The sequence below is a fragment of the Schistocerca serialis genome, chromosome 3, assembly GCF_023864345.2.
Source record: "Schistocerca serialis cubense isolate TAMUIC-IGC-003099 chromosome 3, iqSchSeri2.2, whole genome shotgun sequence".
Classification (NCBI taxonomy): domain Eukaryota; kingdom Metazoa; phylum Arthropoda; class Insecta; order Orthoptera; family Acrididae; genus Schistocerca; species Schistocerca serialis.
In genome coordinates, this window is record NC_064640.1 from 988,338,224 (window position 1) to 988,357,233 (window position 19,010).

Sequence of the window (19,010 nt, forward strand, 5' to 3'; positions counted from 1 at the left end):
TACAAACCACATATTTCGTTTCCAGAAATATCAGAAATCCGACTTCATTGGACAAAATATCACCTGTATTCAAAGTTAAAAGTGAAGTTTGTTCATTGTTGTGGGAAAATGAATTATAAGTGATTAAACCAGGAAGATTTCAAGAAATTTGAAGGGACAAATGCTTCAGGCAGAGGTGATGGAAGCACTGAAACTTAATGGGTTGAATCTTCACACTGAATTAACAACTGTTATGGTCACAGATTCATGTATTAGGTCTGTGTTTGCAGCTGTATTTAAAAGTGCAAGTCTCATCCTTGTAAGATATTCTAAAGGGATACAAATCCCTAAATAATTTGGTGGAAAAGAAACTTTCCATGCCAGCAGTGTATGCGAATATTGTCAAACATCTGATGTTCTGCTGAAGATAGTTTTGTCTATCATGTTCAAATTTAGAATCCAGGTGGCTGTTTCCAGAATACTGTGAAGTTTTGATGGATCAGTGGTATAAAGTGTCAGAACTGAACTTTGAATTTGTGATACTGCTCTCTTTTGAAAAATTGTGAACATTGTATGGCTGCAAAGCCATTTTCTACAATTGATTAGATTCAATGAGTTTAATATAAATTATTTCTTTCTTAATAATGCAAATATATCAATGCCATTTGTAATGTCAATAAATGTTATTGACACTTATATTTCCAATTTCAATGCAACACCGAGAAACGATGAAATAAGATCAAGAACATGCAGTACTTCAAAAATAAGCCACCAGGAACTTATACCAAAATCAGAAAAAAGTAAGGCCAAAATTGGGAAAAATAACACCGACACTGGCTATAAAATAAAATGATTTTTTTTCCCTGTCTTTACTTAATGGGCAATGTACAAGAACCCTGGAGAGAGCTTATAGATTAATAAAATGATCTTATCAATCATTATTACTTTACTGCAACAACAAAGAATGTTAACCAAGTCAGATTAACTAAATTCTCACATCTGGTTTTGGCTATAATTCTAAGTTAAAATGTCCTCTCTCTCTCTCTCTCTCTCTCTCTCTCTCTCTCTCTCTCTCTCTCTCTCTCTGTGTGTGTGTGTGTGTGTGTGTGTGTGTGTGTGTGTGTGTGTGTGTGTGTGTGTGTGTCTACTGTCTACTTGTATATGATAGCTGAACGGTTGCTGATGTAGCAGCAATGCCATGAGCCCTCGGCTGTACTTGCAAACTCATGTACTCCTTCTCCTTTCTGTGCTGGTACAGGCCCCTTGTAACCGACAACTCAAGCAATGAGTTTACGGTTAAATGGACTGTGGCACAGACTTGTGATTTCAGTCTCCAAGATGGTGAGTTTGGAGATGATGTAATAGGATCCACAGATGAGTTTAGAGTGACTATATGGAGCTCATTTCTGATCTATAGTTCATATGATCTACTTTGTTCCTTATCCCCTCATGAATAATTTCCTGCAATTTGTCCCCATTTAACAAAATGAATTGCTATATCATAATGTAAGTGTAAGAGGACCATTATGGGGGGAGGGGCTGTTGCATGCAAATGGAGGGGCAAGAAACAAATTATTTCCACTTCCATGGAATTACACGAAAAATAATTGGTACCATGACGACTCATGTGCATGTGCAACTAAAAAACAGAATTTTTCTAACTCTCAGTGATCATATTATAGATCTCTGTCTTACGTCAATGGGAATTCGTGTACAAACATACATATTTTAACATTTTCTTTCCAATATGCATTGGAGTAGCATTAACTGTATGGTGTATAGTGTTCTTTCTACTTAACAACTTTCTATGAAGTGAAAATTATGTCTTAACAGAAAAGTTACAAAATAAACTCCAAACTCCAAATTCATTTCAATGATTTTTTAAAGAAAAATACTTACATTTATTTATGAAAAACATGAGCTACAAAGTACAATATATTGATGTATGGCATGACAACATATGGCAGTTGTATTTTATTAAATTACTGTGTGTGCTACATTTCTTCCAAGGGCTTTAACCCCAAAATCCTCATTCCTTGATTTAAGACAATTCGTGCTGCATGGAACATCATGAGTCTTTGCGACGCAATATGCAAACCTTGGTCCTTCACTTGCAGCACATTAAAGGCCTTATTCACAGCATTACTAGAACAAGAAGAAATTTCAATTTTAATATAGTTGTCACAATGTGGAGCAACTTTATTAAATTTATTAACCTACTTTTCAGCTAGTTCTTAAGTTGCCTAGTTGGCTACATAAAATTTTAACCTCACAATGTATCAAAGATAGAAATAAAAATTTACTAACTAAAAATGGATGAACTTCTGAAGGCTCCAGAATGCATTCATTCATTACCTCATGAGCAATGCTATTAGAGATAGCTGCTGTGTTGGAGACAGAGTGTTCCTGTCAACATAATTTGACTTGTCATACGATCACTGTTAGACCCAGTACTGACTGTAGATATGATAGTCAGGCACAGGTTGTGGTAGATGCACAATATTAGTCCATTTGAGCAGAGTGAGATTGCGAGTGACAAGCATGGGACAGTTCACCTCTAATTTTGCCCAGGCACCGATTTTCCCATGGCACTGTGTCAGGCAAAATGATCAGCACCTGAATATACTGTTGCACACAACAATGTGATGACCACAGGAGTAACTGGTCTACTATTTAAGATTATAACAAAAAACTGATGGGGGTCACAGTATTGCAAATTACTTGCCAAGTCAGTGCTGAATGATACGAATAGATGAGCATATACACCATCCAGAAGTCTCACCCTCGTATGGAGTAAAGAAGTTGCTGTGCCACATGTCTGGCTTTCCTCACAGCATGTCACAGAGCACAAAGAAGAGCAAACATATAAAGAGGTCACGGTGGCTGGTAGGTTGCATTACACATAAATATAAATTGATGGAAGGGCGTAAGTATGCCAAGAACAACGTAAGGCAATCCACCTTGATCAACATGAGGCCAATTTTCATGCATGTGTTGTTTCATGTGGGGAAGTGGGAGGGGCGAGGGAGAGGGGGGGGGGGGGGGGGGGGGGAATGTAAGCCACTTGTGTGTCTACCACTATATGTCATTGGTCAATGGTATAGGAACCAATTGTTTAACCACATGCAACTGCTTCTACCTCCAACACTCTACTGGAAAGTACTAGCACCATCCTCTTAATCCCATATTTTGTCAGAAAGGTTTAAGGGACATTTCAAATAAATGAGAGCCCATGTAATCAATGGTCACAAGTTTCATGCAGCTACTGAGAAGCCATGGCTCAGGTAAACTCCCCCAAGTACGTTTGATGTCTTGTCGAGTCAATGTCATGATGCACCACTGCTGTTGTGACCCTGAGTCACAAACCTGGTTGGTAGGATTCCCTCCAGCAACAGAGAGTGAACAAGACGGCCTACATGCCCAGTCGCTGCTGCAGCTCCAGTTATAGCAATGTACCTGTTCAAACAGTTCCTACACTGGATTGGACTTAGCCTTAGCGAAGCACTGTCACAGGCTAGGAATATTGTACAACGATCTCATGAAGTTGAGTGTGCTCATAGAGTAAATGTGTGTTCTGGAACCAGGACTGTGTTTCTCTCAGTAGGTGTGCTTATAGGTATGCATACCTGATGTGAAGTTGGGAGTAGCACCACTGTCTGCACTGACATCAGTGAAACCTGTGTTTATTGACAGGACACACATTGACGATGAAGTGTAGCTACAACAGTTATGTTTTAATGATGAGGATTAATGGGCAAGTCAAAAATCCTACATTGAAGGAAGATACATTGCCTATACAACACACTTGGTGCAATTAGAATAGTTTGTGTACATCAAGGACTCAGCGGTTTAGGTCACCACAGTATCAAGAATATTTAGCATTATGAACATTTTAAATATGTTGTACACAATTTACAAAATTTTATGCTTAGTCTATTAAAGTGCACTGTTTAACCAATTTTTAGAGGAAGAAAAGATGAAAGCAATAAACAGTTTGGAGTATATTTTCAGATAGTGCAACAAACTGACATCACATAACAAGTACTGCAACTGCTGCAGTCTTATCAGTAACACACAGGAAAGGCTGCTGATCAAGCAGTGCAAAAAAAGAACATGAACAAATGGAAGTTAGGAGAAAGCCATTGGCATTCCACCCGTTTAACCAGAAGAATGAAAAATTTACAAATTACATGATCCAGATGGAACAGCATTTTATGGCCCACTGAACAATGGTTGGAATAATGCAACGAGCCTTTTTTCTGTCTAATGCTGGAGCTAAAATTTATAATTTAGTTTAACAGCTGCTCTTGGACAAGGACATGAGCACATTAAGCTATAAAGAAATTACGGAAAAACTGAATACTTCAAAAGTAAAATTCTTGTGCCCAAAGCACATTACAGGTTTTACAGAGCATACAAAAAACTCTGTCAGACAGTTAAGGAATGGGTTACTATGCTCCATGGTCTAACCAGAGACTGTAAATTTAAATGTGAAAATCCAAAGAGTAATTTTTCATATGGAGATATGACAGTAAAGAACATGTTAATAGTACATGCTCCTAAATGCCAGTTTACAACCTCATTAGGTCAGCTAACCCAACACTCGAAAAGTGCTTAGCTGTGATGCAGGAATTTGAGGAGACAAAACAAATGGAAAAGGCTCTCATAAAGGGGAAAACAAAGTTTTCAAAACAGAATTTCTATGCCTCAGTAAATTTAGGGGAAACCAAATAGGCCGAAATGCGAAAACATCCCCAAAAATACAAAATTAGTTCAAAATGGAAATCACAATAAGCAAAGTAAAGTAAAATCAAATGCCAAGTGTTTCATCATATGTGACAGGAAAGCATGCTATTACAAAAACACAAAATGTTTACATTATCATTAAAAGGGGCACAAGATGGAAGCATGCCTATAAAAACAACATAGGGGCAACACATATAAGGAAGACACTGCAAGGGCCAATGAAGAATTTGAAAACAGGATACACAAAGTAATATCAGGTGGTACTAAAGCAGTACTGGTATGTGTTGAAATAAATGGGAAGAGAGAACAAATCCAAGTGGGTAAAGGTTTTTCCAAAACTATAATCATTTGCACAACTCATGAATTTATTGGATTACCTCAGTTAAGCAAATTTAAGAGTACTCTGACAAGCTATAGTGATCAAACAATTACAATAAAAGAACACTGTACAGTAAATGCTCAGTATAAGCCTACAGTAGTACAAGCAATAACTGCTTGCAACGCAGTCTGCAGCAATTGCCATCATGGGATTTGACCTCTGTAAGAAACTCAGGTTTACAGTTCAGAACTCAGTAAATCAAATACAGGTAACAGATGAGAAAGAAGAGTATGCAACACACTGTACAAAGTAAAAACAATTTTTTTGTGGATCCCCAGGAAGCATCAAAGATTACCAGGTGCATATAACCTTAAAGCCTAATGCAAATCTGAGGTTTGCAAGGTTAAGCCCATCCCTTACACACTGTGTGTGAATGTCAAACAGGAATTACATAGATTAGAAGGAAACAGCACAACTGAACTCGTTACAAACAGCCAATGGGCAATATCCTTAGTCGTAGCAGTAAAAGCAAATAGGAAGCTACGGCTGTGCTGTGACTTCAAATCCACCATGAGCACACAGTCAGCAATTGATACATACCCATTTCCGAGAGCTGAAGATACAATGGCAAAGTTAGGTAGAGGCAGGTACTATCCACACATTTATTTGACAGACACCTTAAACTGTCACTCAATGAAGAAAGTCACAAATTGATGTTTATTAACACACCATTTGGCTTCGACAAATATAAAAGATTATCTTTCTGCATAAATTCTACCCAGTCTTATACAAAGGTAACTAGAATTTTTTTTTTAATTAGGAATATTCTGGGAGCAGCAAACTGCATAGATGATACAGTAGTCTCAGGAAATACGATCAAAGAACACTAAACTTAAAGGAATAGTTTAAAACACTAGTAAAAGCTGGACTGTGTGTAAATTAGGATAAATATTCCTTCTTGCAGGAAGAAATGGAGTACCTTGGACATACACTATCAGGAGAAAGTATACGCAATACCACCAAACACTTGCAAGCCACTGCAAAACTTGCGGTACCCACCAAAGTGTTACAGTTACAACTGATCTTGGGCCAAACTCGATAGTAGAGTAAATTCATTCCTACAGCAGCTATAATAAGCAAGCTGCTCAGAAAAGGCAAACCATAGAACATGGATAAAGGGTTGTCAAATAGCTTTTGATAAGATGAAAGGTGGTTTACTGGATTCAAAACGTTCAGTCACATATGAACCTAAGAAGCAAATAATATATGCAGCAGATGCTTCAGATATAGACACTTTGGCAGCATTATCACACTAAGTGCACAGTGCAGATAAACCCACTGCTTTCATTTCCATAACATTGAAACAGTGCGATGAGGTTACTCTCAGCTAGAGAAAGAAGCTCTTGTCCTCATATTTGATATTAAGAAATTTCACAAATACTTTTATGGGCACAATTTTTTCTACAAATTAACAATAAACCTTTAGTGACAATATTCAGACCTGCAGCTCAGATTCCAATCAAAAGTCAACAAATGTTGCAAAGATGGTCATCGTTACTGTTGACTTATAATGACAAAATACCCTCTCTAAAAAAAGGAAAGAAAAATAAATACGCACTACGAAGGCATTGCCTGAATGAGACAGAAATCAGTAGGGGTTATGTACATGTACAGACAAAGAAATGATGACAATTTCAGAAAAAAAACTGGTAATTTATTCAAGAGAAAGAGCCTCACAAATTGAGTAGGCCAAAAATGAGTTGTTTCACGTTTGGCCCTTACATAGTAAGTTATTCAGCTTGGCATTGATTGATGGAGTGGTTGGAAGCCATACTGAGGGATACTGTGTCAAATTCAGTCCAATTGGTGCACTAGATCATCAAACCCCAGAGCTGGTTGGAGGGTCCTGTCCATAATGCTCCAAACGTTCTCAATTTGGGAGAGATGTGGTGACCTTAATGGGCAAGGTGGGGTTTGTCAAGCGTGAAGACAAGCACAAGAAACTCTTGCTGGGTGTGGGCAGGCATTACCTTGCTGCAATGTAAACCCAGGATGGCTTGCCATGAATGGAAACAAAATGGGGTATAGAATATTGTTGGCGTATCATTGTGTTGTAAGGGTGCTGTGAATGATGACCAAATTGGTTCTGCTATGAAAAGAAATGGCACCCCAAACCATCACTCCTGGTTATCATGGTGTAGCGTGGGCGACAGTCAGACTGGTATGCCTCTGCTGTTCAGGATGTCTCCTGACACGTCTTCACCAATCATCGGTGTCCAAGTCCAGTCTTTATTAGTTCTGCTTTGTAATGTTGTTGATTACAGTTAATTGTTATTTGGTCTATTGTGGATGTTGTAGAGCAATTTTCTCGTGTTGGAGAATGTATTGTGATTTTCAAGTTACAAGAAACTAAGAGATTCAACAGTTCTGCTCTTATTTTATGGGGTTTGCTAAAGTCTATATTGAAATCACCGCATATGAGGAGTGTTTGTTTATTTTTTACACTTAGAATTAATGTTTTTCCATATGTTGAAGAAAGTTTTTTATGTTTCCATCAGATCTGTAAAGGCATACTACAGTTGTTTTGTGTGATGGTAATTCTGTGGATGATATTTCAAAATCCATTTCCCTATTTAGGTCTTTAGTTGTTCTGTATTTTTGTAAGCTATTCCATTTCTGACAAAGATGCAGTTTCTACGACATTGAAGTTCCTCTCTACAAGTGTACGCTGCCAATTCATAGTTTGTTATGTTTACTGTTTGTAATATACCTTCTCTTAACAAATGCTCATTAAGACATAGCACTGAAGCATCATTTAATTCATTTGAAAGGATTATTTCCAATTCTATTAATTTAGAGACTGAACATTCTGATGGAACAGCATGAAATTATGAACCTTTTTTTCTGGATTACTTGTTGAGCACCTGCCTTTGCTTTGTTTTCTGACTTTTGTTTTTCATTTTCTTTTAATACCAGTAGATGATCTGTTTTACTGGCAGAAACATGTCTAATACACTAATGGCCATTAAAATTGCTACACCATGAAGACGACGTGCTAAAGACTGGGAATTTAACCGACAGGAAGAAGATGTGATGTACAAATGATTAGCTTTCCAGAGCATTCACACAAAGTTGGCCCGGTGACGACACCTACAACGTGCTGACATGAGAAAAGTTTCCAACCGATTTCTCATACACAAACAGCAGTTGACCGGCGTTTCCTGGTGAAACTTTGTTGAGATGCCTCATGTAAGGAGGAGAAATGCGTACAATCACGTTTCGGACTTTGATAAAGGTCGGATTGTAGCCTATCGTGGTTGGGGTTTATCGTATCGTGACATTGCTGCTCACATTGGTCAAGATCCAATAACTGTTTGCAGAATATGGAATCGGTGGGTTCAGGAGGCTAATACGGAACGCCGTGCTGGATCCCAATGGCCTCATATCACTAGCAGTCGAGATGACAGCTATCTTATCCGCATGGCTGTAACGGATCGTGCAGCCACGTCTTGATCCCTGAGTCAACAGATGGGAACGTTTGCAAGACAACAACCATCTGCACGAACAGTTTGACGACGTTTGCAGCAGCATGGACTGTCAACTCTGAGACCATGGCTGTGGTTACCCTTGACGCTGCATCACAGACAGGAGAACCTGCGATGGTGTACTCAACAACGAACCTGGGTGCACAAATGGCAAAACGTCATTTTTTCGGATGAACCCAAGTTCTGTTTACAGCATCATGATGGTCACATCGGTGTTTGACGAAATCACAGTGAACGCACATTGGAAGCGTGTATTCATCATCGCCATACTGGCGTATCACCCGGTGTGATGGTATGGGGAGCCATTGGTTACACGTCTTGGTCACCTCTTGTTCACATTGACTGCACTTTGAACAGTGGACGTTACATTTCAGATATGTTACGACCCGTGGCTCTACCCTTCATTCGATCCCTGCGAAACCCTACATTTCAGCAGGATAAAGCACGACCGCATGTTGCAGCTCATGTACGGGCCTTTCTGGATACAGAAAATGTTCGACTGCTGCCCTGGCCAGCACATTCTCCAGATCTCTTACCATTTGAAAAGATCTGGTCAATGGTGACCGAGCAACTGGCTCATCACAATACGCCAGACACTACTCTTGATGAACTGTGGTATCGTGTTGAAGCTGAATAGGCAGCTGTACCTGTACACGCCATCCAAGCTCTGTTTGGCTCAATGCCCAGGCGTATGAAGGCCGTTATTATGGCCAGAGGTGATTGTTCTGGGTACTGATTTCTCAGGGACTATGCACCCAAATTGCGTGAAAATGTAATCACATGTCAGTTCTAGTATAATATATTTGTCGAATGAATACCTGTTTATCATCTGCATTTCTTCTTGGTGTAGCAATTTTAATGGCCAGTAGCGTATTTTTTGTAGTCTTATTTAAATTATCAACCCCCTTAACTAATGGTCAGTTTCCATTGGTTTTTATAAAAGTGCACACATCTGCCAACACTTGACTGCAAGTTTTGGAGCCTAAGCTAGTCAGATGAAGTCCATCCTGTCATAGACACTTATTGGTGACAAACTTATTAAGATCTAAAAATAGTGTCCCTAAGGTATCACACTAATTTTGTATCCCGTCATTTATCCTGTCTATGCACGTATCAGTCACTGATCTTCTGTGTAAAATTCCACTTATCACTATCTTGGATCCGGGATAGATGTTTTTGGTAGTTCTGATTATGTTTCTTGTTTCGTTAATCAGCTCACTTTCACTGCAGCTGCGAAGAGAATTCGTCCCCACATGCATGAGAACACCTTTATATATTTCATTGCCGGCTGTGATTTCACCTTCTTTTACGTTTTGTTTGGTACTCAACATGTTTTTCAGGTGTTTACTCATCTGATGTAGCCTAATCCCAGGTCAAACATTGATTTTACAGCTCGGGACTTCAATGTTTCTCATAAGAAAATCACCAAGTAACAGCAATTTGTTTTCAATGCCCTGCTTCACTTCATACCTAGTGGTTCTCTTTATGTTTCTTTTGTTTGGCCATTTGTATATGTTTGATGGTTTCACACGTTTCAAGTCCTTTTTTTTCTTCATTTTCAGAATTCGTAGGATTATTTCTCATATTTTGTGTTGTCTTCTGAGAATGACAAAGGTTTTGTTTATAGGGCTCAGAATACAACCGTTTTTCACTACAGAGTTTCTCATTTTCTTCATTAATTTCACTTGTAGGCCTACATTTAATGACTTCAGAGTATGTTTTCTTCTCAATAGAAAGTTTTGCATTTTCTTCTTTTAATAACACAATTTCGTTTTTGAGAGTTTCTGTATCACTGTTTAATTGTTTTATGTTTTCGTTTTTTGAGTTCACAAATTTCATAAGTTCCAACTCTTCTTCACATTCACAGTCACAACACGACAACAAAAAATCGTCATTAATAAATTTTAAATCAAGTTTTGCACATCTTTCATGCCACCAGAAGTTACATTTCACACAAATGATGCTTTTCTGAACACGTTTTTCACATTCCTTACATGATGAAGTGTTGCGCACGGACTTTTTTTGTGGATATCATTGTGTTACTGCACTGATCTATTGCCACCATCTTCCAGTTAGAATGAGATGTACAGGTGCAGCCCAAACAGCTAAAGTACCAAAACAGATATTTGCAGCAGGATGTTTTCAATGAGTTCAGTACAGCTAACAAGATCCAACATCTTTGTAGTGCAATATTCCATCATGAATCCAATAATATCACAAAACATTTTGTCAGGACTTTGAACCACAAATGAAGAAACTCAGCTACAACTATAATAAGGAAGATGCCCTGACATTGTTTCTCAATTCATACAGAATCATTCCTCATAATGACATATCCTCAGCAGAGATGCTTCATGAAAGGAATATGAGAACTCTACTTTCCCGAACAGCACCTTGTAGGCATGGCGTAAATATTGCCAGAGAATTTGGAAGTAGGAAAAGGAATTTTGTTTCTGATAAAATAATAAACTCAGAGGAGCAGCACCGGAAGCAAGCGTAGTATCTGGAGACTGTGGTACATACATTGAGAAACGCAATGTACGTAATAATGATGGAAGATGGTGGTACTGCTGAAAGTATGTGGGCCAGCTCCATCCCTGACATACTTCCATTCAAAAGGTTACAAACTTCTTCAATTTCAGATAGGGACAACATATCAAGCCTGAAGAGGGAAGGTGGAGTTGCAGAACAGCAGCTGTCAACCAGCACTGATGCCTCGCCCCAACCCAAATCTATAAAGTTGGAGTCCAGCAGTGGCAGCGCAGAGGTCAGCACAAAGGTGGATCTCACCCACACACAGCAATAGCAGAAGTATAAGGGGCATTCAAATGAAACCCAGTCACTAGTGTAAAGTAACGGTAACGATTTTATTAACTCACAAATGTAGTTATACACAGTACACATACTCAAAAATAGTCACCAAAACTGTTGGTAAATTTATGCCATGAGCCGGTCAATTCCATCCTTGAAGAAGCTTGTAGGCTGTTGTCAGATCCAGCCCTGGACCCAGTCACACACTTCTTCGTCCGTTGCAAATCGATGTCTGTGAATAGCTTGTTTTAGAGGTCCAAACACGTGAAAGTCACATGGTGAAAGGTCGGCACTGTATGGTGGATGTTCCAGTGTTTCCCACCAAAACTGCTGCAATGTCATCATCACCGCACTGGCCTGCATTATCATGTAGGAGGATAATGCCATTGGATAACATGCCTCAGAATTTCGACTTGATGGCTCATCTAAGATTCCGTAAAGTGGCTTGATAACACTGGGCATTGACGGTGGTTCTCCGTTCCAGGAACTTGACAAGCAGTGGGCCCTTGTGGTCAAAAAAGGACATCATGACCTTACCAGGACTGGTGTGCACGGCCTTTGATTTCTTTGGAGGTTGTGAAGTCACAAGTTTCCACTGCTTGCTCTGATGCTTGTTGTCCAGTTCAAAAGGGTAACATATTACGTCACCTGTGACAATACGTGACGGATAGCCATATTCCTCCTCATGATAATGTTGCAGATGACTCAAAGACAGCGCCATTTGAGTATTGAGCTATTCGGCGGTCAGTTGGTGGGGAAGCCATTGCACACAGATTTTTCGAAAGTTCAAGTGTTGATGCATTATGGTGTGGGCGGTGCTCATGCTAATACCCGGTAACCAATCGATCTCGTCCACAGTGATTCTGCAGTTGTCCAAGACTAAAGTATACACTTCCACAACCATTTCATTTCATGGGTGTGACACGATGAGCCTTCCAGTGACTCACGCCCCTCAAGGAATCATTTGTGCCATTCCACAATCCTTGAATGACTCAGACTGTACTCACCATACACAGCCTTCATCTATCACATTTCACAGCCTCCAACTCCACCCGCTGCCAAAAATCGCATCACTCCTCGTTGTTCCTGCTTACTAGCCTGCATGTTCGGTGGTGGATGATAACTTGTGTGACCACCTTCTCTTTGGTGTAAAACCACGCTGGTGCTATGCAACATCAAACGGTGCACACACGTCAGTCGCTCTACAAATAGGTGGCGCCACCATATCTGCAGTTACATGGTGCCACCTTATGTGTAAGGCAAAGGTAGACGCACTGATGACATTTCATTTGAATGAACCTCACAGAATATGCTTAATATGCTTCGTATCTCTCCACTGGGGGGTGGGATTTTGTGACCCTAATACACAACCCTGCAGGGCAGACTTCCCTCCAGCAATGGAGGGTGAATGAGACAGCCTACATGCCCAGGCAAAGCAAATCTGACTGACAATTCTAATGGCCAACTGCAGACATCATTAGCAGCACAGAACTACATTTCATACCACACATCATGTGAAACAAATAGTAGGAAGTTGTGGTATCACTCCACACTTGGAGTGTAGTTGTGTATCTTTGAATGTGTACCCGGGAGTGTTCCTGCACAGAATCTTTGAGAGTGTGCTTCAAAAGTTCCAATTGTGGTCATCAGTGCCTACACTGGATGGAGGACTGTACTGTACACGCACTGGACTTATCCTCAGAGCAGCATTGTCACAGGTTTGGAATATTTTACAACAATCTGTTGAAGCTAAATATCTGTGTTTGAATACATTTATGCTTTGGAAATTGAAGCTGTACTCTTTCCAGTAGTTGTGTCTCAGGTACGCATGTCTGAAGTTGGGAGTAGCATTCCTGTTCACACTGCTGTCAACATACATGTTGGCAACAAAGTGTCGTTACAACAGTTGCCACTGAGACAAAAGGGTGCATTATCCTCTACTAGTAAGGTGTGTAAAATTCTGCTGCTCACAAGTGTAGTCCAGAACATCTTAATTCAAGTTTCAGAGTTTAACATGTAACTACTATACACAAAATCTTAATTTCGGTTTTGGTAGACACCAGAAGAAAGATTACTGCATCAACACTTCCTCATACAGCACTTACAATTTGTTTTAAAAGTTATCTATCTGTAATAAGGTGAAACAGAGCAAGCTGGAATCTATATATCTGCTCTTATTGCACTCCTACTAATAATTATTTTTTTTGGCTCTGAAGTCAGCTATACAGGTCAAGTACGAACAATGTGTACCTACACATACCAAAACACTATTCACACTATGTTTCATACAAACACATTATTCTTGTGATAATTTTTCATACACTGATTGCAATGGTATATTTAGTCTTTCTGCAGACCTTATTACTTAAAAGTAATTAATAATTGAAATTGTTACTATAGTATGTAATGAAGATGAAACTTCCTGGCAGATTAAAACTGTGTGCTGGACCGAGACAAGTGATCTACCGACAGCTTCCCAAGCACGACTCAAGACCCGGCCTCACAGCTTGTAGTCATGCTTGGGTAGCTCAGTCAGCAGAGCACTTGCCTGCGAAAGGCAAAGGTCCCGAGTTCAAGACTCGGTCCTGCACACAACTGTAATCTGCTACAAGTTTCGTATCAATCCTGCAGAGTGAAAATTAGGTTCTGTAGTGAAGATATTTGAATGAGTTAATTATTAGTTCTTCTAGGAATGGAATCTCACTCATAATAGAACATTGATTCCCCTCTTTATAGCGAACAATTTCAGTTACCCTAAAAGTAAATAACTTAGGAGATAATTGCAATCAAAGTCCGGACACATCCAAAACTACTGTTGCCTTTTATGCCATTATGCCTGTTAAATTCCCAAGTTTTACTATGACACTTCTACTGACCTGATTTTTTATGAACTGAATGACACCATTAATTAACAATTTGTTGAAATTAACATAAATGATGTTAAGTTTAAATATGACTGCTGTACTTGTAAACAGGTAATTCACAGTGTAGAGACACAAAATAGTTCTGCAACCTTTCGTACATTACTAACTAATTGTTTATTTTATAAAACAAATTATTATTTGAACATAAAGCTCAGTCCAATAAGTAAAATTTAACCTAGGAGTTTTTCAAAGTATTATGTGGTTTTCAAAATCGCAACATGTTCATACGCCAGCCTTTATATTTCACAATCCACTCCAAAATAGTCAGTCTAGTTCTGGAAACCTTAGAGGCATCATCAATGCGAAAGTCTGAGAATTTGTGGCTAGTCATTATTGCGCTGAAGTTTGCACCTGCTTAATATACAAACAACATCTTTGGTGGTATTAACATTAATGTCCTCAATTAGCATATCCATGGAAGTCTCATCAGTGCGCACACATTCACACCCATGTGACACTATTACTTTGTTAACTTCAACTAGTGAACAGTATTAACCATTGTTCTTACTTCAAGTCAATATGTGAATAATTTGGGACTCCAATTATGTACTATGTAGTAGAAAACATTTGTTTATGTGTGTCATATATCAAGAGACGTGGTGTACTTACAGACTAGCTAAACTGAAGCTAATGCTGTTGTGTTTGTTGTGACAAAGTTCGACAGTGACTGCGCACTGTGAAGGTTCTGTTGATATTATACCTATGACTGATATGGTGAAAGTACTTGCCTGGATAAACAATTTTATGTGCAAACTGGAACTGATCTTCATACTGTCTATAGTGACAACAAATATTGGAAAAGCTACATTACTTAATGTTTGTGTGCTGCACATGATTGGAATAGTTTTTGTGTCACCAATTTTACAGTAAATCTATGAACTTTCTTTGATAAGACATTGGGGGCAGAATAAGGGTTTGTAGGTAAGTCATCTTTCAAAGGCTGATAAATGTTGCACTGTACCAGCCTCATGCACACACCTCATCAATCAAAGAAACACATACAAGGTTTGTCTACAAGTGGGTGAAAAGTATTTGTAGTTTGAGGGAGGAGCTGTTGCAAAACTCTTAACTTTGAAACAAGTCAGTTGGCAGGCAAGTTAACAAATGACAAACATGGTACCCAGAGAAGGAAATCCACACTATAAAGTCCTTGACTACAACATCAAAATTCTGAAATCTTATCAGCATCATAATTTCTGTCTCAAATCAACTCAAGTTTTACTGTGAATGGTTCATGTAAGACTGACCAAACATACTTACCAAATGTGAAAAAGATACTGTACAAGATGGCAAGCTTCAAGTTCACTGTAGGTCTTCAATAACACTTCTTCAAATCTAAGGGGAAAGACTCAAATGTTAATTTATTCTTACTTTGCACCATGCAGTAAGCAATTTATACAACACATATGACATATGATATTGCTACAAAGATTTTTAGATTTTGTCCCCAAAAATGACGTGACAAAAATCACCCAATTTCCTGCTTACAGCAATCAAACACAGTTTATTGCATTCTTTTCAATTTTTATATATTGGTATATATCAGAACATCACAAATGGGAAAAACTTGCTGCAGAATGACACACACACACACACACACACACACACACACACACACACACACACACACACACACACACACACGAGAGAGAGAGAGAGAGAGAGAGAGAGAGAGAGAGAGAGAGAGAGAGAGAGAGAGAGAGACTACAAGAAACACCACTCCACTGTCATTCTGTCTACAAGAATTGTGGGATTTTAATGGGATATTACAATGCCGCAAGGGTTAGAGAAGAAATGGGCAGGTATTGGTATTGACCTTACTGAAAGAATGATCCCAGAAGTTGCATAAAGTAAGTTATGGAAACAAAAGGAAACCAAAACCAGGGTGACCATAAGGGGATTTAAATCTCATCCTTCTTGAATTTGAGTGCACCATCTTGTGAAAGTTATCGTGTTCTATATATGTGGTTAATGGATTTTCAGATGATATCTGTATCACAAAAAGGGAGCATTTCAATGGGATGGAATGCTCTTCTGACAATGCCAGCTGCATTTCATTATTTGAAACTGTTTTATTATTCTACATGTGGATGTTATAAATTATAATATGTAAAATTACCTTTTGACAATTCTTATTAAAAAGAAAAGTTCCAGAACTAACTTCTCATCAGAGTTTTTAAAAGTCTAAGGTCTGATATTTAGTATAAAAATTCATTAGTGCAATTATAACACTAACCTTGCTATTTCTCTGACCAATACAATGGCCTCCAGCTCATTAAGAACAGAAGGATCGCAATTATGTGCTAGGGAGGCACCACTGTTTTTCTCAAGGTTCCAGAGCCGACAATGAGTATACTGCAGCCTTATACCAGTGTCACCTTCAACCTAAAACAAAATTCCACGACAGTCAATAACTCAGTTGCAGCGACAATTAACACTGATTTCAACTTAATGAACTAATCAATGCAAAAGTTGATACTCCAGTAAGAAATATAAAACCACAGCTAATGTAATATGTACTGAATTAGAGATTATAGTGTGATTATTAGTGATTATATAATATCACTCCATTAATCTTAGCGTGTATTTCACATACATTCGTCTACAGCGTGCTAAACATGGTGTGATAGCAGTATAAAATACTTTCTTTGTAATCTTACATGTATTATGCATTGTTCTAACATTTAACACTTGTTAATGTACTCTGCAGTTAAAGTGACATTAGTTAGTTGTATAATAATCTCTCCCCCGTGCATCCTTTACTTTCTACCATGAAAACAATCACAAAGTTTGAATTTCTTAACAAGTAAAAATAAATGATCTCCCAAAACTGATCTATGGCTCCTCATATAACTGCTTGTTTTTAAAAAGTGGCATTAACAGGAATAACTTTGCTGAGAAGAATCAGAATAATGTTCTGCCTTACAAAAGCACATTAATTACCACTGGTTACATCACAGTTATCTGTGGGTATGACAAAATGACATTATCTCTAAGAGAGAGCTCAGATGTGCAACCTGCTGGCAACTGTCACAAGCAATCCAACAACTCTCATGCATTAGAACAGTACATGGGAGAAAGAGTGTAGAAAGTGTTACCATTCTATAATCATAACATATGATATACCTTTAATGTTTTTACTAGACTATATTCAGCAGTGAGAGTGAAAAACGTTATTTATTATTAAATTTAACACCCACCCAAGAACATTCTGAAGGAATGTTTAATACGACAGAAAGGAAGAGGAAATTCGTTTCCCCTTACCTGCAAAGCTTTGTTCCAATTAAACTCATAATCTTTTAGCCTTCTCTGTTTCAAGTCATTGATGATTACTGCTGACATTCCTAGGACATCAGCTGTATCTTCTGCCATGTCTTGTCTGGTTGCTATATAGATATACATAAAAATGACAGTTTTAACGAGATACTTAGGCTGCCGAAACACCTTCAAGCTTTTTACTTAATGACCACCAGAATATGTGCTCTAACATTAAAGAAATTCAGAGCTGCAGATTTTGACAATAACACGTGACAAACTTCGTTTCATAAAAATAACTCAGCTTTTTGGGAAAAAAAAAATGGAAAACACAGTGGGGAAAAAAAAGTGATAAGCTACAATATGAGAAGACGAATTACCTTAATACAAAACAACTGACAACTACGTAGAACACGTACAACAATGGCATCTCACGGTCTGACCACCGAGGGTACCGGATGACAGCAAAGGCTGCATGCATCGCAAAACTTACTTTGTCACTCTTGGTGCGACCTATATTTTTTTTAAATTTCTGATCACAGGTGACACTTTAACACATTACTGCAGCCAAAACCCAAATCAAAATTAGCAAATCACTGAAAAATTTGAAGATTTGTTTGATGTAAAAATGTCTAGTGCAAGTTAATTTATAACTTTTTTTGGGTGCTACAGAAATATTAATTGTTAATTATCTCTCAAAATTCAGAACAAACAGAAAATGGATGTGCAAATTTCTTCTGTGCCACTTACACTAAAAACCATTAAAAATCGTGTTCTGAATAGGTCAGTGGATGTCACACAAAACCTTATAATGCAGCTGGCTCTTCTGGTATCATTGTCCAAAACAGAGGCAAGTGCCCACGCTCACCCCAGTCTACAACATAAAAGCTGGATGTACTCTTTCAAATAGACGTATAGTGGTATTCATAGGCCACAAACATTACACTCCAATTGGTTCTCTCAGCAGAGTAAGAGTAGAGTACATGTTTCAAAAGGATAGTGTCCAATCAGAAGGCAATTAGAGAGCATTTGAATTGGAAAATTGAGAAATCCCATATGTCCATTTTGTGGCAAAATTGAGTTACCTATGATTTTGTACTTTAGACATGTAGGTCTATCATGATATAAACACCATATGTTCTGTCACTTTCTTTGTTGTTATGTAGCCATCATATCACCTAACTGAAGAGAAACCCAACATGTACAAAAGTTGTAGGATTTCTCAAAATTTTAAGTTGTCAGCAGACTTGTCTCAGCAGCCAGAGACAGTGGTCGTGTGTGTGTGAGCTGAGTTTGCATGAATGTGTGTGTGTATTTCAGAAGAAGGCCTTCTGGCTGAAAGCTTACATGTTTAATAGTCTTGCTGTTGTGCCTGTCTGCGACTCAACATCTCCACTATATGGTGAGCAGCAATCTATTCTTCTCATAGTA

At 38.4% G+C, this 19,010-nt stretch overlaps 1 protein-coding gene across 1 annotated transcript in view; it reads right to left on the reverse strand.

Annotated features, from left to right (window-relative positions):
• Window positions 1-1,879: 1,879 nt before the first annotated feature.
• Window positions 1,880-19,010, reverse strand: part of LOC126471437 (probable arginine--tRNA ligase, mitochondrial) — a 58,956-nt gene continuing 41,825 nt past the window's right edge. The window contains exons 4-7 of the mRNA XM_050099600.1: window positions 17,589-17,710; window positions 16,561-16,709; window positions 15,585-15,659; window positions 1,880-2,124 (exon numbers count right to left, since the gene is read on the reverse strand). Of these exons, the coding sequence (XP_049955557.1) occupies window positions 1,974-2,124; window positions 15,585-15,659; window positions 16,561-16,709; window positions 17,589-17,710 (497 nt within the window). The 3' untranslated portion in view covers window positions 1,880-1,973. The remainder of the gene's footprint in view (window positions 2,125-15,584; window positions 15,660-16,560; window positions 16,710-17,588; window positions 17,711-19,010) is intronic.